Source organism: Urocampus carinirostris, chromosome 13 (genome assembly GCF_059441175.1).
Source record: "Urocampus carinirostris isolate Australia breed hairy pipefish chromosome 13, RoL_Ucar_1.0, whole genome shotgun sequence".
Taxonomy (NCBI): domain Eukaryota; kingdom Metazoa; phylum Chordata; class Actinopteri; order Syngnathiformes; family Syngnathidae; genus Urocampus; species Urocampus carinirostris.
This window is the reverse complement of record NC_142361.1, coordinates 10,360,954-10,386,870: the sequence shown is the minus strand read 5'-3', so window position 1 is coordinate 10,386,870 and position 25,917 is coordinate 10,360,954. Positions and strand designations below refer to the sequence as shown.

General features: G+C 38.7%; 1 protein-coding gene across 1 annotated transcript in view; it reads left to right on the top strand.

Moving 5' to 3' along the window:
• Window positions 1-25,917, top strand: part of LOC148353706 (VPS10 domain-containing receptor SorCS1-like) — a 166,225-nt gene that overhangs the window by 83,760 nt on the left and 56,548 nt on the right. The window contains exons 6-12 of the mRNA XM_088350634.1: window positions 4,349-4,413; window positions 4,825-4,943; window positions 5,796-5,885; window positions 8,101-8,280; window positions 21,850-21,996; window positions 22,137-22,239; window positions 25,584-25,660. Of these exons, the coding sequence (XP_088206760.1) occupies window positions 4,349-4,413; window positions 4,825-4,943; window positions 5,796-5,885; window positions 8,101-8,280; window positions 21,850-21,996; window positions 22,137-22,239; window positions 25,584-25,660 (781 nt within the window). The remainder of the gene's footprint in view (window positions 1-4,348; window positions 4,414-4,824; window positions 4,944-5,795; window positions 5,886-8,100; window positions 8,281-21,849; window positions 21,997-22,136; window positions 22,240-25,583; window positions 25,661-25,917) is intronic.

The following is a 25,917-nucleotide window of genomic DNA, read 5'->3' as shown; positions in this document are numbered from 1 at the left end:
AATAAGCAGATTTTTTTCTCTTCAGTTGCTGCTTATTTGGGTAATTGCCTCAACCGTTACTGTTATAAGGTAGATGTAAAATTAAAGTTCCAAATAGTTCTGTTAGCTTGCTTATCATAATAATACATTCGTTGCCATAAACTAAAATCTGTTTTCATGTAACCACGATACATTTCATACGTACAGAAAATAATTGTCCAAATCAACAGCAAAAAGGATTTGCAATGAGCATGTTAACCAAAAGAGGGCACTCAGATACAACTCAATATGTTCATCAAAGGCAGAATAGTTACCATATTAAGCTGTGGTGGGCTGTGATGGCCTGAAAAGCCTTCTCTGCTGGTCTAAAAACAACTGAATCATGTGATGTTAATTATTTTGTCCATCAATACTTACTAAATAATTCCAAATTGTGAGCTGACCTTCATTGCGATTGCGTTTCCGTTGCTTCTAGTAGTGTGCTTTCATATTCAGCCATTATTTGTTGCAAGTCTGATAAATCTACCAGGATGCCCTCACAAAAATGCCTGAAATCCATAAGGCATGTTATCAGTCTTCAAGAAAACTGTTAGTTTAGGTAATCAGATTCCATGTTGGCTAGCTGGTGTTGAGAAACTTCACTGGTTCCACAAGCTATGATTGGCCATCTGACATGAATCCACCAAAGTTATCTCACTAACTACTATTTAGCAAGAAAATACACTATTGTGTTGATTAAACAGCAAAAAGTTGGACAAATCCGAAGAAAGGTTTTGGCCGCCACTTTCAGCCTCGAAGTAAAAACTTAAGCCTGACCTAAACCTAACTATAGACCGGTCAGGTCTAAAATTTCAAAAATGACGTTTAGGTCTGGCCAAGCTCCTCTCTTCCTGACTTCTTGGGGGGACTAGTCACCTGTCGTTGTTCTGTTTGAATAATCTTGTTTACCTTTTTTGTCAGAAAATTTGGGCTGTATGTGTCGCGTGTACACAGGCCCCTCTCTGGGCAATTTGAGTTTGCCTTATTGTCCATGAAATACAATATTTTAAAAATAATTACAAGGCTAGTATGGGTTCAAGCTATGTTTTTGTTTGAAATTGGAGCAAGATTTGCCTCCATTTCTGAAGAGGCGCCTGACGAACAGCCTAGTTTTGCTGTTCCGTTGATTCCTCTTCTGGATGTCAATTCATCGGGAACATGCCCGTAGATTCCCTTTTAACATTGACGTTGCTATCAAGGAGTTACATTGCGGCCCCTTTGACCCCCTAGCTAAAGGAACCCAACAAAGATGATTTACAAGAACTTTTAAACATATAGCAGATGTCCCTACCTATTAGTTACGGCCCGGGGCAGTTTAACATGTTCGGGGTTCCTTCCCGGAGCAAGGGGCCGCTGTTTGCTGATAGAATAGAATGAAGTATTGGACAGAAAGTCCATTAAAAGAGATGGAGCTGGGAAGCAATTACAGAGTGCTGAGGGAGGCAGGACCCCGGCTCGTTATATCCAAGCCGGCTCGAGCGCCACGGAAAATGAGAAGAGGCCAACCGTGTGTCAAAACAGACGCTATTAATACAACAAGTGCTCGCCGCTGTCGTTTCTCGCATTAGCACAGACGTGAAAAATCTCTTCTGGAAGCCTTGCCAAATGGATAAATGGGCCTGGGCTGTAAAGTACAGAATGGGTCACACGTCCGTCAATTTTACAGACAGGACACTAGCAAGAGCGCTCCCGCAAGGAAGCTTGTTATCGACAAGGATCAGCAAACGCGACGGCCGAATATGGATTGCAGGGCCGTACGGGATTTTTTGCCTTGGACTACAGGCGGTTATCATTTACATGATATCGATAAAACAGTAAAGCATTATGTCTACAGTGGCTGAATGTGTGATTTGAAAAAGGGGTAGGAAGAAAGTGTGAGAAACACTTAACTTTACTTACATGTGCAGTGTGTATTATTTAGTTACTCCTATTGGTAAAAAAAAACCTTTCATTTATTAAAAAAAAACAATAATGATTTATTGTATTTATGAAAACGTTGTTTTACTTTTTATCAGTTCAAACAGCTCAACTCAAAGTTCGGGCAGGCATACATGAGATTTAACATATTATTACAAAACTTTGGTTATAACGGGATACAAACATGGGTTTTGGCGTTGAGAGCACCAAACCTTCACCCCCAGTCCAATGGTGGTGGAGATGACTACGTGAAAAGGCAATAGAACTCATTATCATTCACATTTGTTGTCACGGTACCAAAACCAAAGTTTAATTTTATTGAGTATTTCACATTTTACAATCACAATGAATTTGTTATATACATACCAGATAAATATGTGTGTGTGTTTAAATATCCTTAGACTTCTTTTGGATTTGTCAAAAATCTCAACCTGACCCTAGCTCCTACGGCCATCTAGTAATTTGAGTTTTTTTGAGATTGAGACCCCTGTTTCAAACCGATTCAAACCAAAATTTCAGCCACTTTTAGGATTTAAAATTAGGTTTAAAGTGACATTGTGTATTATTGAGCGCCTCCTAGTAGTAAAATAACCTCCTTCATTAAAAATTATTATTGAGATGAATAATTGGCAAAAAGCATTAACTATCATATAACCCTGTATATTTTGAAATACTCCTAGGTCGAGAAATTTGTATTTATTTTACATACTATGCGGCTCCCCTTGAGGAAGCTGACATGATTGTACCCCATAAATTCTAAAGCTTTGTGAAAGGTTGAGCAAAAATGGATAAAATAATGCTGAGGTTTGCTCACTTGGGGTTTCCGTAGTTTGTATACTTCTTAATGCTTTGTAACACTTGATTTCAGTATACATTAACATCTAGTGGTCAAATATTATACAGTCTCTTTTGAAAAATAAACCATATAAAAAGTTTGAATGAAACAAGACAAAACAGTATTAAACTATATCTACTAAAAGCATGTCACTGATATAATGAAACATAAAAGTGTAACACTCAAGAAAATCAATCGGCTGTCACCTTTTTGCTTTATGGCCACCAAGTAAGCTGCTGGTTGCCACGATAACTAGAGGTTACGTTCACTACTTGGCGTGACAGCGCACATGGCTGTCTTGTCACTCAGCTATTTGACTGGGATATGAGCCGCATCCTGTAATGAAGGCTTTCAGCTGCGTTGTGAATAAGTCATAAAGTTTTACGAGAAGGCAGGCACAAGAGGACGCTTGATCGTGGAGACGTTGTATCACCGTGAGCTGCAATTCCTTTTCCAGTAGTCGTGGGCGATTATATTACTCTTTAGTAACTACTTTACTTTTAGTCATAAGTGGATGTCCTTGTTTAACAGGCAGTCAATAATTTTGTAGCATTTGGATCTTGTTTGTCATGTTGCAATTATGCAGTCTTTATTTTGTTGTTTTTAAGAATTACTAATAATACAATAATTACTAATAATACTAATAATTCTGATTGGCTCAATATGAGGTATTGGTAAAAGAATAAAGAAATACGTGTTTACAAGTACAGTATACGGTTCTTTTATTTGTTAGATTTATGCTGTGGCCTGTAAAAAGAATCTGTTTTTGAGTACCGTATTTTCACGACTATAAGGCGCACCTAAAAGCCTCAATCCATGTTGAGTCAATGTTGAGTCAATATATATATATATATATATATATATATATATATATATATATATATATATATATATATATATATATATATATATATATATATATATATATATATATATATATATATATATATATATATGTATACATACATATCGCCTGCACTAGTTAAAGCTAAGCTAGTAGTTTTTGGGAACATCCTTTTTTCACAAGGAATATGTCAATTAATACTATACATAGCCATAATTATTTAGTATATTATTAGCACTCAATACTACAACTCAATACAACATTTTATTTATATCTGTACATTCAAGGAAACTGTGCGGGTCAGATGTATCGACATTTCGTTCTGTATACACGTGTACTAGAATGACAATAAAGTAGATCTGAATCTGAATCTGAATTGCTCATTTTAGGTATTATTTCAATTATTCGACTGCCAAACAATTTCTAAAAACACAGTAAAATAGGAAGGAGTAATAAGTAAAACAAGCGCATTAGTTTTTCCATGGGAACAAGATCCATTTGTTTATTTAGGTATTTATCTTTTTGCGTTGTGATATTTGACTACACTAATGGCAGCCTGCCACAGACTAATGTGTGTCTCTCTTAGTTACTGTTTAAGAACTTTTATACCTTATCCTGAAAAGAAATATTCATAATTTACCCGTGTGGCAACAGTCTCTTTTCAATCTTGTCTAATAATGCAGGCTTTACATTTGTTTTTTCCTAATGCAAGTTTTTCTGTTGTTTTGTTTCAGGTCCAGGTTGGGTTTGGACAAGGACCAAGGAATGATCCATCTGGAAATCACCATCTCTGATGGCAGTCAGTACCAACGTATCTCCCAATGTGTCCATAAACCTTCCTTTCCAATTCCTTTCCGTAATAGACTCTCTCCCTTGAATGAAATGGTAGCGTTTTGCTTTATTAATTTATTTTACAAAGGCCAGGCTGCCACTTGGCGCTTCCCAGGGCCACAGTACTGTGAGAAGGGCACTCCTCTAAAGCCCGTTGTGTTAATGTCGTGTCCCTAGAGACTGTTCGTCGGGCTGACACAAGTACCAAGGACAGCTCACGCCATTCTAAGCATGTCTCGTTTTAGCCCAATTCAGCATTGCAGAATTTGGCATATCCTCATGCTGAAACCTTGATCTTGTTTGTTTGTTTCTCTTTGGTTGCCCCCCCCCCCCCCCCCATTGTTGTATTTTTAGCTCTCTTGTCTGGCTTTGCCCACAGGGTCGCAGTACATCACTTGCAAACTTCAAAATTGCTCGGAGGGAAACAAGGGCAAACCTTTCCCCGGCTTCATCATTCCGAACTCTCTGGTGGTGCAGGATGAATACGTTTTTATCCAGGTGGGTTTCTTTTCTTATTTTCTCTTCACAAGCTATGGCTTCATTAAAAGGCGATTACATGCTGTAAAAAGTGTCATATCCAATTGTGTCCTAATAAACGCTTGCAATTTTTATTAAGTAAAAAGATGGGGTGGGGTGAAAGTTAGTGGGGGGTTTATTATCGCACCAGGATGAGGGGAAGGGAGCGAGCTGGAAATGTACCTTTTTTTGACATTTAACATTTAACATTTTCTCTTAAACGGTGGAGCAGACAACTGGGGGAGAAAAATGCCACCTAAACAACACGTTCAGCCACACATTCACACCATCCAGAAAAATAAAATAGATAATTAAATACATGAATAAAATGAGATAAGGGAATAGAGGTAAGATCTTGGGCCGGGGCCCGAACCCGACCTGCCATGGTAAGAGATGGGCCCCACCAGGCTGTTCTTGCCCACGACACACCACAGAAAATCATGCCCCTACAACCTTAGTAGCTCAGAGACCTACACACCACACAATCGTACTGTGAATGTTTACAGTTGTTGTAGGAGTCAGGCCTGTCCAGGGAAATTTTAGCTAGTCTCACATTGGTCAGCTGGCTTCCTTGCAACATGTTACACTAGAGGAGTCGGTGTCTTGCGCATATCAAAGTAGGGTGTATAAGATGTAGTCTTTGGGACCACCTTTTATCAAAAAATGTGGTCTTGTGAAACTAATGGTGTTGAAGCTCATCACAGCTACATTGCGCAACAACCTGATTGGTTGGCAATTTTAGCACAGTGTGATTAAATAGAATCACATAAAAGCCTTTGGGTACATTTTTTTAGGTTATGGTTCACATTTAAGTACCTGTGCTTTTATTCCCAGGTGCCCACAGGGGGCCAGTCGGTACATTACGTGTCCTACAGAAGACACTCTTTCTACCCGGTCAAGCTTCCCAAGTACACACTTCCAAAGGTAAGATGCTGCGTTTGTAGTCTTTTAGGCCTTACAACATCTCAAAACGGTTTGAAGTCCCCACTCTCCCGAAGACGATACAGCAAAGGATTTGGACTTGATCTGCCGAATGGTTGGGATACTCAGCTCAGCGCGGGATTACTTCTGCGTCAAGACCTCAGATTTTACATGCCGCCCGACACAACATGGATCAGCGTGGTGGAATTGGGAGTTCGTTTACAAGCAGGGACAGGCCTAACATACAAAATCGTTGATTTAAAAACAATGAAATCATCCAAAAAAATAAAAGATGGGCCGATATTCTGATTTATTGAAGGGTGGAAATGACGGGATATATATGAGTCACCTACATCAACAAATCAGAGGACATTTGAAATGTGATGGAATAAAGAACAGACCCACTGATAAACCAGTCTGTAACGAACACAGCAATAGTGTGAAATTGCAATATTATAACTGCAGTATGATTGTCGTGTAGGGATATACAAAACATGTGTGCGGCTTAGGTTCACACTGGTGATTAGGTCAATAGTGGAGTTGAACTTTGTGGATGCGTATTTTGGCCACCGGTGTTTAGGTCGGTGTAGACTCTTAAAAGCTTCTGCCTGAGCCTACTCCCTGATAAACCGGTCCGTAACGATAACAGCAATATCGTAAAATCGCAATATTAAAACTGCAGTATGATAGTCGTGCCAAGATATACAAAATATGTGTGTGGCTGTGGCTCACACTGGTGGTTAGGTCCTTAGTGGAGTTGAACTTTATGGAGGCGTATTTTGGCCGCCTGTGTTTAGGTAGGTGTAGGCTCTTGAAAGCTTCTGCTTCAGCCTACTCCCCTTGGGCGAATGGTTAGGTATTATATCGCTGTATTGAAAATATGTTTGTCTGCAAATATTTTGTTGTTTCCTTTTGTTAATTATTGATTGATGTCTTTTTGCTGCACATAAATGAAATCAACTAACAAAAACACGCTCATCGACAGAAGACGAGAGAATAGCATTTTTATGTTAATGCATTAGAATTTACTGTCCTTGATGGATGTTTTTTGATCATTGTGCATTTTTTCTGTTACTGGGCATGTTTTGAATTAATTGTGTCATTGTAGTTTATTTAATGTGCCCATCATATGAATTATTTGAGCTTAATACTACAGCTAGCGAATTACTTACAGGCATTCTATAGAGAATTCGTTTGAATGGGAAGCTGAATCGTGGCCGTCTTAGACTTTCTGGACTAGTTTACAGGCTGGGGGCGTCGTTTCTGTCATGCACTTTCCGAATAAATTTTCTACATGTTACCTAGTATTTACTATGTTTGTGTACTGTAATGCTAAATCTAATTCACCCTGGTCATCCTGAAGGGGGATTACCACTTGTGAAGTCCCTTCTCAAGGTTTCTCTTTTTCCTCACGCTGAGGTTTTGAGTTGTTCCTTGCTGGTTTAAGATCAGGTAATTGCGTCATTGTAATCCTGTGCAGTCCTTTGAGACATTTTTGTGATTAAGGGCTACATAAATAAATGTGACTTGACTTGACTTGAAATAGAATGCTTAAGTCCGATTTTTTTTATGGTCCGCTGCTATTTATAAAACCATCTTTTTTTTTCCAACACAACCCCTCTTTTAAATATCATTAGTTTTTATGTAGTTCATACAAATTATATAATCCAACACCCACATACTGGAGGCAGGATACATGGATTGGTTCTTAAAACCGTCAGATACAGTATGTTTATCACATCTGATCCAACGTACTCTGTGGTTAGAAAATCCTATTAGTTATTGTTCAATAAAATATTTATAATTTACCCGTGTGGCGGCAGTCTCTTTTCAATCAGAAGAAAGTCATTTATGCTTTAAAGGTTCTGTGTGCACCCCCCTCTCTACATTTCCAAAGTAATCTTTTGAAGCTGAAAGGTTTATTTGTATTAGAGCCTTGTTCTTACACCGTTTAGTAAAGAATAATGCAGTGCATTAAGAGTGTGAATGTGAAGTGTGAATGGGGTTCAAGAGAGATTTGCAGCCTGGTTTTCCACATATTCATCCATCTTTGTCACAAACTCACACACATCACTGGCCGTTGTTTTTCTCAATTACTGACAGCAATCAGACATCACGAGCATGCTCGCACATCAATGGCCAGAAAAATTGTATCGACTTAGTTTCTCAAAGCCAAGGTCTTGTTTCTTAGCAACTTACTCTCAACCCCCTGATTTAGGACCTGCAAATCATTAGCACCGACGACAACCAAGTGGTCGCAGCCATTCAAGACTGGCACCAAAATGACTCCTACAACCTGTACATGTCCGAGTCCAGAGGTCTCTTCTTCACGCTGATGCTGGAGGATGTGGTTAGCAGCGGAGGACCTGAAGGAAACGTCATGATTGACCTTTATGAGGTAGGCAGCAATAGTTGGTTTTCTTGTACAGGAGGCTTAATAATGGCACCATTACCAAAGAAAACGTTTTGCTTTTTCAAAACAGATATTCTCGTCACACCGATAATGAAAAACAAATACATTGGAATTTGGAAAGCCAAGAGTCTTGATCAATGGTTTAAGTATTTAAACCAATAGATTTATGAATAAATACCATACCTGTCAACCTCCACGGCTCCATGCCCTTACAAACGGTCGTATTTTCCCTTACAAAATACAAAATAATCTTACACCATATTTTTTTTCAAACGTGTTTATTTATGTAGTTTAACATGTTATAATGTACATGTGTTTCGTTATATCATATATATTTTTAATTAACATGTTGTTGTGAGATCCTGAGTTGCTCGACGTGAATGAGGTTTATTATAAATAAAAGTTCGAAAATTAAGTAGCTTGGACGTTCACTGTAGAAGGAAAAAATATATGCAAATATAATTAAGTAGTATAATACATTTTCTCATTCAAATTATGAATTCATTTTCTGCATTAAATTTTTGTTGGTAATATACTGATTAAAGGGATAACCACAAACCTGTCTTTTTTCATTTTCTCATTTTAGACCTTTTTTTCTTAACTTCATACCCGTCAACCTGTACGGTTTTGCCGTACAAAGTACGATTATCATGCATTTTAAGACGTGTACGACGTACGAGAAAATCTGTACAGAAAAACGCAAATTTGTCAATTATGGATACCATTTGGTATACACTGACTACCACGAAGCGGCAAATCAATCAAGTCAAACGAGTTTGGCGCAGAAGCCTCTATCTCGATATTGTTTTATTCGTAGCAAACGAAGCGAACAGTTTGGTGTAGTGAAAGGAAGTTCGTCTCTTTTTAGAGAACCGACTTTTTCGGCTCAACTCATTAGAGAGAGCCGACTCTCAAACGGCTCACTTGCTTTGATGCATTATATTACGAATTATTATGTTGTATAAAGAAGTTAAGATATATATGATATAACGAAACACATGTACATTATAACATGTTAAACTACATAAATAAACACATTTGAAAAAAAATATATGGTGTAAGATTATTTTGTATTTTGTAAGAGAAAATACGACAAGTTGGAAGGGCGTGGAGTTTGACAGGTATGTAACTTCTTTATGCAACATAATAATTCCTAATATAATGCATCAAAGCAAGTGGGCCGTGTGAGAGCCGGCTCTCTTTAATGAGTTGAGCCGAAAAAGCCGGTTCTATAAAAAGAGACGGTCTTCGTTTCACTACACAAGAACCTCATGAAATCGGATGTTGAATGATGAATGATGGGAAATCTCCAGGCGGCAGACGCATGTGCACAGTAGCACCAAAACGCTCGCTTCGTCTGCAACAAAAAAAACGATACCGAGATAGAGGCTTCCGCGGCGAACTCGTTTGACTTGATTGATTTGCCGTTTCGTGATAGTCGTGTATACCGGATGGTACCCATAATTGACAGAAAACAGAGACACGAAAGCTGGGGGGAATCGGAGAGGAGGCGGACTTGCTAACACGAGGTGGTGTATCCCCGGATTTTCACAAAGAAAAGTTTTCCATCTGCCGCAGGGATGTCGAATTTTTGGACTGGCGTGACGTCATCCACTTCGCTACAAGCACCTCTAGGGCATCATGTTCATCTGATAATAAACAACGGGGTAGACTGCTGGAAGTGTGAATTTCCCTACGGGGATGAATAAAGTATCTATCTATCTATCTATCTATCTATCTATCTATCTATCTATCTATCTATCTATCTATCTATCTATCTATCTATCTATCTATCTATCTATCTATCTATCTATCTATCTATCTATCTATCTATCTATCTATCTATCTATCTATCTATCTATCTATCTACACGTCTTAAAATGCATAATGAACGTACTTTGTATGGCAAAACCGTACAAGTTGACAGGTATGAAATACTAGCAGGAGAACTTGAAATATCACAAGCTAGTAGAATAGAGGGTGTCCCAAAAATATATACACATTTTAGTAGCATATGATTCAATAATTTATTCTCTCTCTATAAACTGAGCTCAGTGACGGCACTCAAACTTCAATTTAAGGAAAGGAAATGCATCACAAATTACTACTTGAAGTATAAAAACACAAAGGACCACCAACATGAGTTCCCATCACTCGAATTAGAGAGACGTTTGAAGCTAATGGAACTGTTTAAGATGTCCAAAAGTGTTCCAGGAGACCTGGTAGAGTGACAAGCTAGAAAAAAAAGAAAAAAAAGATTAATTGAAAGGTTTCAACATTTTCTGGGGGCAAGCTAGTCGAAAGGTAGGCATTTTCAAAATCATTACACATAATTTACATATTTTAAATGTAATTATTCGTGTTTTTTTATTTTTACTGCACCTCTTTTCAGTCAAGATTTATATTTTTGTGCTTGGCTTCTTTTTTTTTTTCATAACACTCTCAGCCCGAATGTTCATGTCATATATATTTTTCAATGCTATTTTTAAAAAAAAAAATTCGTTATTGCTCTTGTTTTGCCGAATTCACACAATTATTATTGTTTTTTAAACTGTGTGAGGCTCTTGCAGATTAGTGTTGTAAGTGATTTTATGTCAGATTGGATTTTCACAATCCAATTATTACATTCCTCACTGAGTGCCAAAGACAAGTTAATTATGTTATTTTGGAGTAGTTTGTCATGTTTTATTCTAAATGTTGCTGATTTCAGACATCCAAATTGTCTCTAGGTGTGAATAAGTTGTATGTCTCTGGGTGCCCTGTGACTTGCCGGCAAAGTTCAGGGGGTGCACCTGTCCACTGCCTGAAGATAGCTGGGATGGGCTCCAGCACCCCCACAACCCTACTGAGAATAAGCAGTGCAGATAATGGATGGATGGGTGATTTCAGATGAACACGATTATTTATTTTCCTAATTATTTCTCGATTTTGAATCGAGGTAATGAAGGGACATAGTTTGTGGCTCATGGAAAATGAGTCAAAATCTCTACTTGAGGACTCTGCCTGTCAAAATGTTTGGCAATGAATAGATTAATGTCAGAACGATGCAACAAAAACTCATCCTTTTTTGTATAGAGTGATGAGGCCGGTTTCAAATTAAATGGTTCGATTCATAGACACAGTTGCACCCACTAAGGATCTAAAACATCCATGTTATGTTCACTCAGTTGAATAAATGTAGTTCATATATAAAGAATGAATAATTAAGTAATAACTACATATACTCACACTGTATACTGAAAAGAGCCTGTGAATACTATATTTTTTTAAGCTTTGCAGCATTTTCTTTAATTGCAAAATATTGAAATGTGGTTCAAAGACACAAGTAACTAGTTACTTACATATACTCACGTATTTATGTTATTTTTTAATTGTTGTCCAATTCTCAACTAATCTGAAAGAAGGCTGTTTGGGTTTCTTTTCAAAAACAGCACACACAAATTTGATTGTGCTAGGTCTGTTAGAAAATTGGATGGCGTTTGTTTCCTTCAAGTTTTTGTGTGTAGTCCTCAGAGGCAAATGTTTGGAAATCTCTTATGTAAAAACCAGACATTTAATATTGTCATAGAAACATATTTTTTTTGTATCATCGAGGCAAGTCACCTTGCAAAAAATAAGAAAATAACGATTTTTCAGAGACCGCAACAGAAGATATTTTGATTTGAAGTGCTAAGAGAATCATCAAAGCCAGCTTACTGTTCAAGATGTCTTAAGATTTTACAAATAGAGAATACCATAAGACAAGCTAATGGAAACTATCTTAAATGTTCCTGTAATTATACATCTCCAAACTGATACATCAGAACCTCGTTAAAAATGTCCTTTTCTTTGAGGGTGAAATGAATCGAAAAGGACTTTCTTTAAGATCATCTTTCCCTCAACTTCTTCCATTACACTTAAATTATTCCCGTAAGCTTCATTGCAGCATGACAGGTTGTTGCACTGAAGGTGCAAAACTCCAAATTCAGCTCGACTCGCAAAAGCGCATTTATTACTCTGCAAAACAGTAAAGTTGCCAAAAAATGCATCTCCATATTGCAATGTCTCAGTGCAGAATGAAAAACAAACTCTCTTTGTTATCCCAATAGGGAAGTGAGGTAACAGAAGGGGAAAATAGCATTCCTAAAATACGTTCCGGTTGAAGCAGCAACAGACAACAGTCTGCCTTTGACTAGAACTGAGCATCAACACGAAAAACAAGCTACTTTTCTTCTTCTTGCCGATAATGGAACAGATGCTGATGCTTGGCAAGATTTCCCCAAGCCAGCCTTTCTTACATCAGTAAAAATAGGTTGGTGTTAGCGAGCGGGCGTTAGCAGAAGCGGGCACGCTTGCGGCCAGCAGGCGTCTTTTGCAGATGTTGACAGAAATCTAGACTGTGTGTTGCAATTCCAATTAAACCTCATTAGCGTCCCAACACTTAAAAGACTAAGCCTCGGTGTCATTCAATGACGTACTCTTCCCACAATCATTTAATAACTGTGACACAGCACTGTAAACGTGTTAAAAAAGGTGCCGTAGTGCTAAACACACTTGTATCAGCAGCTGCATTGTAGTTTTGTTTTCCCTGGGTAAATGTAAACCTTATTCTTCAGACTATGCTTCTGTACTTAAAATAAATCAGTGTTTTTTTCCAACCTTTTTTTGAGCCAAGGCCCACTTTTTTGTCCTAAGGTATACCGTGGGTCAAACATGTTTTAACATTAATTGCTGGCACCAGTTGCGCATTTTTTTTTAAAGCTTAAAGGTGGAGTGCGTTTTTTTGAGATGCCATTAAAAGGTTGAAAGTAGAATATTTTGTCTAATAAGTATGTGTTAACAATGCCTTTAAAATTGTTTTTCCAATTCGCCTACCAGCTCTTATCTTACTTTTGCCCACGCTGTTTCAGGGCTCAGAACACATTAGGTGCTTGGAAAGGGGGGAGAGGAAGGGAGTTTGGAGAGTGACTCTGTACTTGTCATCGCAGTTTTTTTTTTTTGTGTAGCAAGAAAAAAAGCAAAAGAAAGTAAAGGCCTGTTTCAAATTACAATCCAAATACCAACCCAAAACCTCCCAAAGGATGAAAAATGAAGAGTTTATTCGAGATTTGGTCTTACTCATAAAATATCTGATTAAGACTGTGATCATGACTTTAAGCCAGGAGATCGCAGAAAAATAACACATTATTTGAATTGTATGTTGATTTAAGTTTTTATTATCATTTGGGGTCACTGCCGCTCATATCTATCTATCTATCTATCTATCTATCTATCTATCTATCTATCTATCTATCTATCTATCTATCTATCTATCTATCTATCTATCTATCTATCTATCTATCTATCTATCTATCTATCTATCTATCTATCTATCTATCTATCTATCTATCTATCTATCTATCTATCTATCTATCTATCTCTTACGTCCTATCGTCCTATCGCCTTATCATTTTATCTTTTTTAAAATTATATTTATTCATTTTTTTTTATCTGCTCCCAACTGAAATGGATAAATGTTACCGTTATTCAGCTGATCATTGGATGGAACTAGATACTGGACAATGGCTTGCTTTTTTTGAAAAGATAAGATTGGGCGAGGCAGCACGGTGGCGCAGTGGTTAGCGCTTGTGCGGCACAGTTCATGTCATGGGAACCTGTCGTGGGTTCAAATCCAGCTCCAGACTTTCTGTGCGGAGTTTGTATGTTCTCCCCCCGTGGGTTTCCTCCGGGCACTCCGGTTTCCTCCCACATTCCAAAAACATGCATTTCAGGTGAATTGGCCGGTCCAAATTATCCCTAGGTGTAAATGAGCGAATGAGTTGTCTGTCCCCGTGTGCCCTGCGACTGGCTGGCAACCAGTTCAGGGTGTCCCCTGCCCACTGCCCAAAGATGGCTGGGATGGGCTCCAGCCCCCCCGCGACCCTAATGAGGATAAGCGGTACGGCTAATGAGATGAGATGAGATGAGATGAGAAAATTGGGCGAATATCCTGCGGCACACCTGACAATGTCTCACGGCGCACTATATATATATATATATATATATATATATATATATATATATATATATATATATATATATATATATATATATATATATATATATATATATAAACAGGGTATGTAACAGAGTGGTAAAATTAAAATCAGAAGAGCGTGCTACCCTTGGACTGAGAAGACAAGGAAGCAGATTTCCAGTGTTAAACAAGACAACGCTAATTTTCATTGTAAAGATTGATCATTTTTAGCAAAGGAAAAGAGCCTAGTTCTCACGGTAAACTAACACAGTACGTTTTAGTGTTAATTTACATTGTAGAAGAAGCTTGGCTGTTAATAGAACGATCAAAATGTTCATCTTGTTTCTGGTATTTGACAACAAGCTATCTTTCAACACAGGAGACAACTGGCCTGTTCTTGTTGCAGAAGTACACACCTCCAATTTTCTTGCATGTAATAAAGTCGTTAATTTTCAGCGTGACATAAAAACCTGATTTTCTATTTGATAGTGATCACCTCTCCTTTGCAGAAAAAAATGCATTCACCTCCCAAATGTCGTATATCAACTTCCATTATCCGCCCCATTTATCCTCAGTAGGGTAGCAGGGGTGCCGGAGCCCACCTCAGCTATCGTTGGGCAGTGGGCAGGGGACACCCTGAACCAGTTGCCAGCCAGTTCGCAGGGCACACAGAGACAGACAACTCACTCTCTCATTCACACCTAGGGACAATTTGGACCGGATACATTATCTGACATGCATTTTGGAATGTGTAAGGATACCGGAGTGCCCGGAAAAAAAAACACACAAGTACGGGGAGAACATGCAAACTCCACACAGGAAGGTTCGATCTCACAACATCAGAACAGTGCCACACACGCGCTAACCACTGCACTGCGTGTTGCAGTATATCAACATGATAATTAGAAATCGTGCTCTACATTGTTTGTCTTCTTTCTGACCACCTCGCATCCAGTAAAGCTGCACACATTCAGGTGAGCTTTTATTGTCAGCAGCCTAAGGCCCACCTGTGCAATAAAGCCATTGCACTGCTCGTGGTCACACACCTGATACCTAATATGATTCATGAAGATTATTCCTGTCAAATATTGTTCCCAATAAGGATACATATGTGTTAGAAAGCATATTTCCCCTTTGCAAGGTGATCTGAACACTTCACATGTGACATGATCAACTCTATGTGATAATCTTGCCAACCCTGAGAACCCCCCAACTACCCACATCAACACCACCAACAGAGAAAAACCTTCAGAGGCTCTTTTATTGAGGAGGCCTAAGGCACACAAAGACATTGCACAGTGTGAGGAAAATTGAAGTTACAACAAGTGATTATTTTCTGATCATTCCAGCCAAGATTTTAAGAAAAGTATCTTATCCCGTCGGCAAAAATTTGTATTGATTTCAAATACATTTTTTTAAAGAATTAGTGTTATTTTAACTTTCTTAAATTTCATGAACTGAGCAAAATGTTTTGCCATGCTCTCATACATAGTTGTATTTTATTTCCTATATATTCAAATTGCTTTCACTCAATACAAATTTATTTAGGTAAAAAAAGTTTTTGAAATGAAAAAAGTTGAGGTTTTAGGTACTCTTTTTCTTATTTTTCTAAAATCATGTATCTTACATAAATAGGGCACATCTAAAAACCCAAAATGTTGCTACAAATTTAAAAGTGTACTTTACATTCCAGTGCAACTAATAGACTGGGAAACAGGAATTAAGATTGGCAATACATGATAAAAATGACATGCTACTACTAACTTTAACCATTTACATATTTATTTAGTTTTAATTGTTTTTGTTCATTTAAATACACCGTTTCCAAACTCTGTTTATGTAATGTTAGTCCTCACAGTAGTTTTTATTTCATAATTTGCTATTTCTCGTTTCTCGAGGACTAAAGGGAACAAGTGCCATAACATTGACACTGATGACACGAAACAAGAAGTGTATCATTTTTGAAAGATAACTTTCTCCGCTGTTTATTTTTGATATAAACATTAGGGACTGTATTTGTGGATGAAAACGTTGAAATATTGTGAGTATGTTCTCAATTTTAAATCAAGTATTGTCAAATTTCCCTTTTCGTCCCTGTTATTATATGCATAACCTATTTTTCTAGAAGGGCGTCATGAATGTTTCCAGATGTCACTGTGGTGCTTTCTAGTGGTGCTTTCTATTTAGAGCACATGCGTTGTTTAAACAGCAGTTTGCCCTTTTCCTTGGGTCCATGCACGCTTGAGGAATTTGCAACTGAATGCTCAAATTATTAAACCTTTTTTCTTTCAAAAGGTGACCCTGCACACTGGACGCCAAAAGCAAAATGTTGATCACCAGTGTTTATTTAATATTTAAGTTAAATATTTTTAATTACTTGAAATGGATACAAATAATTGGTACTTATTCATGAGTGACACACATTTTTTTTTTTTTTTACCTAAAACAGAAATATTTAGGTGCATGTTATACGTGAGGTTTTATGGTATTTGTGCAATGGTTGATCAGTGGAAAAATATCAGTGTACCACCAGTGAACATATACTGTATGACATATGAAAAGGTTTTATGTTTTAGATAGATAGATAGATAGATAGATAGATAGATAGATAGATAGATAGATAGATAGATAGATAGATAGATAGATAGATAGATAGATAGATAGATAGATAGATAGATAGATAGATAGATAGATAGATAGATAGATAGATAGATAGATAGATAGATAGATAGATAGATAGATAGATAGATAGATAGATAGATAGATAGATAGATACTTTATTCATCCCCTAAGGGAAATTCACATTTCCAGCAGCATCCCTGAGCTGAGAACAGTACAATAATAAAGCCAAAAGAATACAATATACAAATACCCAGTGTGACGTGCAAATGCCCACTGTAGCGTGTTATATAGAGTAACTAATAGTGCTACACAGAATACATATTGCAGTAAGATTCGGTAATATCCAATGTAGGTGGTGTGGTTTAATGTGGGCCTTTACTCTGCCGGGTGGAGTTAAAGAGCCTCATGGCATGAGGAAGAAAAGATCTCTTCAGTCTGTCCGTAGTACAAGACAGTGACAGCAGTCTGTCGCTGAAACTGCTCTTCTGTCTGGAGATAATGCTGTGTAGTGGATGCGATGGATTGTCCATGATTGACCTCAGCTTTTTCAGTGCTCGTCTCTCAGCTACTGTTGTTAGGCTGTCCAGCTCTTTGCCCACAACAGAGCTCGCTTTCCTAGCCAGTTTATTGAGACGGGAGGCATCCTTCTTCTTGACGCTGCCTCCCCAACACGCTGCCGCATAGAAGAGGGCGCTTGCCACTACTGTCTCATAGAATATTTTCAGGAGCTTTTTGCAGATGTTGAAGGAGGCCAGCCTTCTGAGGAAGTAAAGTCGGCTTTGCCCTTTCCTACATAGAGCTTCTGTGTTGGCAGTCCAGTCCAGTTTGTTGTCCAGCTGCACACCCAGGTATTTGTAGGTCTGGACAAATTCTACACATTCTCCCTTGATGGTTACAGGAACCGGGTGAGTTCTGGTTCTCCTGAAGTCCACCACCATCTCTCTGGTCTTGGTGGTGTTTAGGTGCAGGTGGTTTGCGTCGCTCCATCGGACAAAGTCCTGAATCAATTTCCTGTACTCCTCCTCCTGCCCGTTTCTGATACATCCCACGATCGTAGTGTCGTCGGCAAACTTTTGCACATGGCAGGACTCAGAGTTGTACTTAAAGTCCGATGTATATAGAGTGAAGAGGAACGGAGAGAGAACGGGGTCTGCCGGTCAGGTAGTCAGTAATCCATTCTACAAGGTGTGAGCTAACTCCCATCTCTGTCAGTTTCCTACTCAGTAGCAGAGGCTGTATGGTATTGAAGGCACTGGAGAAGTCCAAAAATGTAATCCTCACAGCCCCCTTCGCCCTATCCAGGTGAGAGAGGGATCGGTGTAACATGTATACTATAGCATCCTCCACTCCCACCTTCTCCTGGTAAGCAAATTGCAGTGGGTCGATGGCGTGACGGACCTGTAGCCTCAGGTGGTGCAGCAGCAGCCGCTCCATGGTCTTCATCACATGTGATGTCAGGGCGACCGGCCTGAAGTCGTTGAGTTCCTCAGGTCTTGATTTCTTTGGGACTGGGATGATGCAGGATGTTTTCCACAGCTGAGGGACCCTCCCCTGTTCAAGGCTCAGGTTGAAGATGCGCTGTAGAGGGTCTCCCACCTCAGACGCACAGGCTTTCAGCAGTCGGGGGGATACTCCATCCGGACCAGCTGCCTTGCTGGTTCGTAGCCTTCTCAGCTCTCCACACACCTGGGCTAAAGTTATTTTTAGTGGGGGGATGTCTTCCATGCTAGTGTCCAGAGGGGGAGGGAGAAGGACAGCTGCACTACTCAGGGATGAGGATGAGGCGGAGTGGACAGCTGCACTACTCAGGGGTGAGGATGAGGCGGAGTGGTCAAACCTGTTGAAAAAGTTGTTCAACTGGTTGACTCGCCCCACATCTATATCCACAGCCACACCCTGCTTGGTGCTGCAGCCAGTAATTGTTTTCATCCCTTCCCACACCTCCTTCATGTTGTTGTTCTGCAGCTTTTTCTCCAACTTCCTCCTGTACTGCTCCTTCCCTTTCCGGAGCTGGACTTTGAGCTCCTTCTGTACTCGTTTTAGCTCCTGATGATCACCATTTTTAAAGGCCCTCTTCTTTTGGTTCAGAAGGCACTTGATGTCGCTCGTGATCCAGGGCTTGTTGTTGGCATAGCAGCGTACAGTCTTTATAGGAACAACATTGTCCATGCAGAACTTAATGTAGTCAGTAGTGCAGTTTGCCATCTCCTCAATGTCCCCACTGCTGGACCCTAGCAGGACATCCCAGTCCGTACATCCAAAGCAGTCTCTCAGAGCCTGCTCTGCCTCGGTGGACCATTTTCTAAATGAGCGTGTGGTTGTTGGTAGCCTCCTCACTTTTGGTTTGTACTGTGGTTTAAGCAGAATGAGGTTGTGGTCTCCTTTTCCAAGGGCAAGCAGTTGTTTAGCGCTGTATGCATTTTTATATTCGCATACAGAAGGTCAATAGTCCTATTTCCCCTGGTCTTGCAGTTCACATACTGGACGAAAGAGGGCAGTGTCTTATCAAGAGTCACGTGGTTGAAGTCCCCAGAGATTAACATTGCAGCCTCCGTGTTTGAAGTTTTGCCACCGCGGAGTGGATGACGTCACACGCTACTTCCGCATCAGCGTTTTATCTCATTACACTATTTTTATTCATGGTACCAGTGACTAATGTTAAAGATTAGTCAAACAGAAAGTGTTCCTCAAAGATGTGCCCACATTGAAACATGAGATATTTAAAAAGAAAGACAGTACACAGAAATAATTTAAATTATATACTATACCTTAATCCCTTAACATTCCGACGGCCCGCCTAGGGGCCACTGGACTCTTGATAAACAAATATGTATCACAGTTGCTATGGCGCCTAATTGGCCCCACCCGTGTGGCGCCAGCTGCAGCTCATTAATAGATTGGCTTTCCGTCTTTTTAAACTCAGTGCGCTCTCTCTTGTTTTGTCAGTCCGTCAACAAACCTCTGCCCAGCAAGAGGTGGCTTCTGTCTCGGTCCTGTTTTCCTGTTGGTATCTCCTGTCCGGTATTGTTCCCGTTTATTTTGTCCTGTTTAATTTCGGTTTCCAGTTTTGTTACAGTCTATTTTTCTCCTGTTTGTTATTTTCTCCAGTTTTTGTTCCCGCCTAGTTTTTCCTGTTTATTTTCGATATCCTGTTTCATTACTTATCTTTTCTGTCACATCCTGCCCGTTATTCACCCCTTCTGTCCGATATTTCCTCGGGCACTTGGAATCGATCTCGTCGGTCTCTGGCTTCCTGTCTTTCCACGCCAGACCGCTGCCCGACGTGAATGACTCCCCATTTCCCGTAAAATAAAAGCTTGTGTGAGAACGTCACGCATTTGGGTCCTGATCCTGTTCTGGTTCCGGACAATATATGTCTGTACAAAAAAAGAATGGTACATCAGTTTTGATAGGATATTCATTCGTATAGGCTATTCCGCTAAAGTTACCTAGCCCACTTAACCGAACATCATGAAATTTAAAAATGGAAACCATCATCTTGTTGAGTTCTTGTTGAAGTGTTCTCTCTTGGCCGAAACACGGCAAGGATGCTGTTATAATGATTTTTCATCTGTATGTCCTTTGTGGTATTTCGCTTTATTTGCGCGGCAGGGAAGAAGAGATAGTGAATCATTTTTAAAGGACCAGTGACGTGGGTTTACAAATCACACCACAAAGGCATGGTTTGTGGGGAAGTTGACACTTTCCCGGTGGGTTTCAGGGGTTAACTGGTTTCTAGAATCGGTGGGAAAACCTCACCCCGAGATTGTTTTGAAGCCAACTATGGACGGACTATCAAAACAGAATAGCTGACAGTAAAAATATCCTAACACAACGCACAGTTTTAGCATGTGACATCATTTGTGTTGATACATACATAGTCATTAGTGTTTTAATTGCAATCCAGAAATTAATGTTATTATCAGACCTTATTGTAATCCACCGAAGAGTTGTGGTCTCTGTGGCGAGACCTGGTTATATCCAGGAACTGTCCATCACGGGGCGCAGTCATTCCAACCTTTCAAAAGCCTGAGTTCTTGGAACTGGTGTAGAATATGAATGTTCAGTTCTGTCTGTGACAACGGGAAAATCAAAGGGGAAAACATGGTCCTGACGATAATCCAGTGAAAACGAAAAGAAGGTGTGTCTTTGAAAAGGAAAAAAGGAAAGGTCAACATAAAAAAGGAGGAAAATGAAGAATGGAGTCGTTGTTGTTGTGCTCTGCTTATTCTCCCTACACCTTTCAAATCTTGAAACCAAGGGCTTTGAGTTTAATTATTTCATTCTTTCTTTCTTTATTCCTTCCCTCTCTCTCTCTCTCCCTTCTGTTCATTATTCTTTGATTCTTTCTTTCTTTCATTTAATATCTATTTTGTACAATGTAGATTATTTTAAAAATAGATTAAGCGGAAAAAATATCAATCATGAGTAATATTTTTGTCATCAGACCAAATAATGCACCTAATAAAAAACCTGATAGGCCGAATCTGAGGGCATGAGTTCATCATTAGTGTCCTGCATTTCTCGGACCCAAAGTATTTTTGCTTCTTCTGGAGTGCCGTTTAACTTTATGTATACTCTACAGTTTGAAGTCCAATTTCCTTGCATCTTGTTTGTTTTCCTCAAAAATCTAGCCTATCTTGCATCAAATTCTTGTCGCGATCCCTTTGTGTGTGTATCCAAAAAATAGAAATCAAGTCTAAATGTCTCAGGGCTGTGCCAGATGTTGTTTTGATTCCGCACTGTCCTGCAGATGGTGCAAAATAGTGTTCCCTGTCATGAAAACATCTCATCTAATTCTGACATGCCTTCTTCGCCAAACAGAAGCTCCCAGCTTTGCTTTAGTTTGAATAATGTATGCTTGTTTTTATCCTCCCCCTTCCCCTTCGCATCATTTTTTTTTTCTAAACCGGCCGCTTTTGTTTCATGTTTTCCAGGTTGCCGGGATTAAAGGGGTGTTTCTGTCAAATAAAGTTGTCGAAAACCAAGTGAAAACTTACATCACGTACAACAAAGGCAGAGACTGGCGGCTCCTGCAGGCCCCGCCGACGGATCTCCAAGGAAAACGGGTCGATTGCGAGCAAGTAAGTGGGCTGCTGTCGTCGCCTGCAAGCAAAAAAAAAACAAAAAAAAAAAAACCTCTGACCTCGCTGCATTTGTTAACAAGACGGAGGACAGGAATTGCCTTTGGCTTGCTAATGTGAACCCTTTTTTTGTCCTGCAGCCTTACTGCTCCTTACATCTGCACCTCCACGTTTCCGAGAACCCGTACACCTCTGGAAACATCGTCAGCAAAGATACGGCGCCTGGGGTTATCATCGCATCGGGTCAGCGAAAGATTTATATTCACATGTGTTTCTGGAGTCGATTTGTTTCAATGACCTTAATTTTATTAATTTTTATTTGAGATGTTTTTCAAATGCACACTGATCTTCAGTACACACTCAAAATAAGGAGAGAGATCAATGGATTTTTAACATGCAAGGAGGACAGGGAGAGGAGCTTTCAGATAAGAGAGTTCCAACCTGTCCTAAAGCACTTTCCTGAGCCCCCTCTTTTAATTAAATCTTCAAGGTTACAAAAACAGATCAGCCCTATGAGGTGTTGAAATCAAAGGACAGCAACATGATAGGCGGACAGTGCCAATAAAGTCAAAACAAAAAACAACATTGCGCAATAATCGTCAAAATAAGGAGTTGGCTTTTGAAGGTTCACAGTATTAAAAAGCAGAATACACTTAATCATTATTATAATATAATTATGTTTACAGAAAAACGTTTATTTTTCTTTTTATTTTACAAAAACTGAAAAAAAGGTCAATTCATCAATTTTATTTCTTTGAGGGGGTGTGGGGTGTTGTTTCGGTGGGGGTGCATGGAGTTTGTATGTTCTCTCCGTGCTTGCATGGGTCTCCCCCGGGCAATCCGGTTTCCTACCACATTCTAAAATGCAAGTCAGGTAATTTATCCAGTCCAATTTGTCCCTAGGTGTGAAAGAGTGTGTGAGTTGTGTGTCTCTATGTGCCCTGCGACTGGCTGGCAACCAATTCAGGGTGCCCCCTGCCCACTGCATGAAGATAGCAGGGATGGGCTTCAGCACCCCCGCAACACTACTGAGGATAAGTGGTGCAGATAATGGTGGATGGATGAATCAGTTTAAATATGCTTGATACTACCAGGTGATATCGATTTACATCATTAGAATTACAAAATACAATCTGTTCTTATCATCAAGAACAGTATGAAAACAATCAAACAATTAAAGCTTTTGTTTTATTGTTTCATTTTTGTTGAATATCTCAATAATTTCAAAAATGATAGTGATGTATGCAAGTGTATGTTTGTGAAATGCATTCAAATGAGTTAGACATTTAGTTTTTTATTTGATTGCTTTTGTTGACTACTACGTTCTCAATAATTTCTATAAATATAAAGTATACATATTATTCCGCACTATAAGGCGCACCGGGTTATAGGGCGCACCCCGAAAAAATTGTTTTTGGTCCTATTTTTGACATACATAAGACGCACCGGATTATAAGGCGCTACAATAGGAACGTCGACAAAACAGTCACATAGTTCAGTCCAACTTATTACCCCCTTAACATTCCCAAATCTTGCAAAGACGCAAATACGTGTCGAGAACACGTGCGGATGCGGTGTCCGTACGATGTCACTCAAATGTATCGTTCCATCATTCGGAAGGTTAAAGTCTTGGGATTCAAGAAATGCCATCCATTCCTTAGTTTCTATTTTCTTTTTTGCTCGCAACTTTACTGTATTTATGACAATAAACACTTGGAATTAAGTTTAATTTAAAAATAGACACTCCATTCCATCCATTATCTGCACCGCTTATCACAGAAACATCGAGTTCAGTCTGAAACAAGATACAGGGATAATATAAAAAGCCAGAGTAGCTCACAGAAGTCGTTGTGTTCATAATAATGTGCAGCCGTGGTCCTCTTATATCTGTGAGTTTAGTAAATCCAGGAGAATAAAATACTTACAAATACAAAATAGTAAAAAAATGCTTTCTGTATGCTGTCAGCCACGTGCTATACGCATTCATCTTTTTCGGCCAATTGCAGGCTTTGTTTTCCCGTTCAAGCCAATGCCAGCCTGTAAATGACAAAAAGGATCCGCCTCTTGACCTCCGAATAACTTTAGCCAATAGTGATCGATTCAACTGATGATTGACACGTCTTTTTGGGCCAATTGCAGGCTTTGTTTTGCCGTTCAAGCCAATGCCAGCCTGTAAATGATAAAAAGGATCCTCCCCTTGACCTCCGAATAACTTTAGCCAATAGTAATCCATTCAAATGACGATTGACATATTGGTTAGCCAATGAAACGCCGGTAAATAAATCCCAGCATACACCGCGGACTACTTGGCGTTCTGGGGAAAATCTAGTCGGCGGCGGCAAGATAGTTGCAAGACTTTGCGAATTAATATTGATCCATAAATAAGGCGCACTGTATTATAAGGCGCATGGTCAGCTTTTGAAAAAAATAAAAGCTTTTAGGTGCGCCTTATAGTGCGGAAAATACGGTATTTAATAGTGCCCAATTTTAATACATATTATTGATTCATTTATCTCTATTCGTGAAAATACATTCTTTCTAATACCAAATACATAATAAAAATAGACATATGATTTGGGCTTTTGTTTCGTTATTTTGTTTTTATTTTTGTTGAATAGTACTTTTACAATTGTATATCAATAATTACGATACATAATAATGAGATAGATTCTGAATTTTTCAAAGTAAAAAGTACGAGTATATAATATTGATTTATTTAAGTATAATTATAGAATATAAGTTCTTATCAAGGACATTGTAGAAACTGTTTGAATGATTTAGGTTTTTTTTCCTTGTCTTTTGAGTTTTGTTAAATACTATTTTTATACTTTTACTTTATTACAATAATTCATGTATCATTTAAATCATACATCAATGAAATGAATATGCATTACAACGATCCCGGGTTTTCTGAAAGTGAGAAAATACACATAACAAAAATAAGAAAAAAAAAACTGCAGTTTTGGGGTCATGTTATCAAATCCGGCTAACAGTCTCTCTGTGCGGAGTTTGCATGTTCTCCCCTTGTGTGGGTTTCCTCTGGGCACTCCGGTTTCCTCCCACATTCCAAAGATATGCATGTCAAGGTAATTCAAATTGTCCCTAGGTCTCCCCTACCCACTCCCCGAGGACAGCTGATATGGGCTCCAGCCCCCCGTGACCATATTGCGGAACAAGTGGTGCAGATGATGGATGCAAAAAAAAGGATTTAAGAAAATATTTCTGTTATTTTGTATAATTGTCATTTTAATTTTCCATTTCATTTCGGGTTGTTCTTTTTTGATTTAAAAAAACTGTTAATTAATTATTAATTTCTTCAATCATTCATTCATCAATTCATTCATTCATTTATTCATTCATTCATTCATAAATTTATTTTTAAAATATATTAAAGTTGTATGAATATACTGTACATCTGATTCCGTATTAAACACCGATTATATGTCAAAAATACGTTTTTAAATAGTTTTACATTATTTATTATGCCTTGTACAAAAACATTGGTTGTTTCCCTAACCTATGAAGAAATTACGACAAGTAAAACATTTACAAAAGCAAACTTTTATCCCTTATTTTTGGATTTGCAGGTGTCATTGGACCTGAGCTCACCACCACCAATGTCAGCATCTTCATCACTTCTGATGCTGGCAACAGTTGGAGAGAGGTACTCTATGAATCGTGTAAAAAAAATGATGCACTTGATGTCAAATGTCCTCAAAAGATTAAAAGTTGCCTGCGTCATACTAACAAATCCTTTTAAAATCTCTACCTATTGAGTAGCCAGTAACATTTTGATTTCTAATGGATCAAGACATGTTGCAATACAGTTTTGCAATATTGTAATAGTGATAATACCCTGACAACATGAATACATTATGAGGGTTGTATTTTTTGGAATACATCTAGATTGTAGGATTTGTT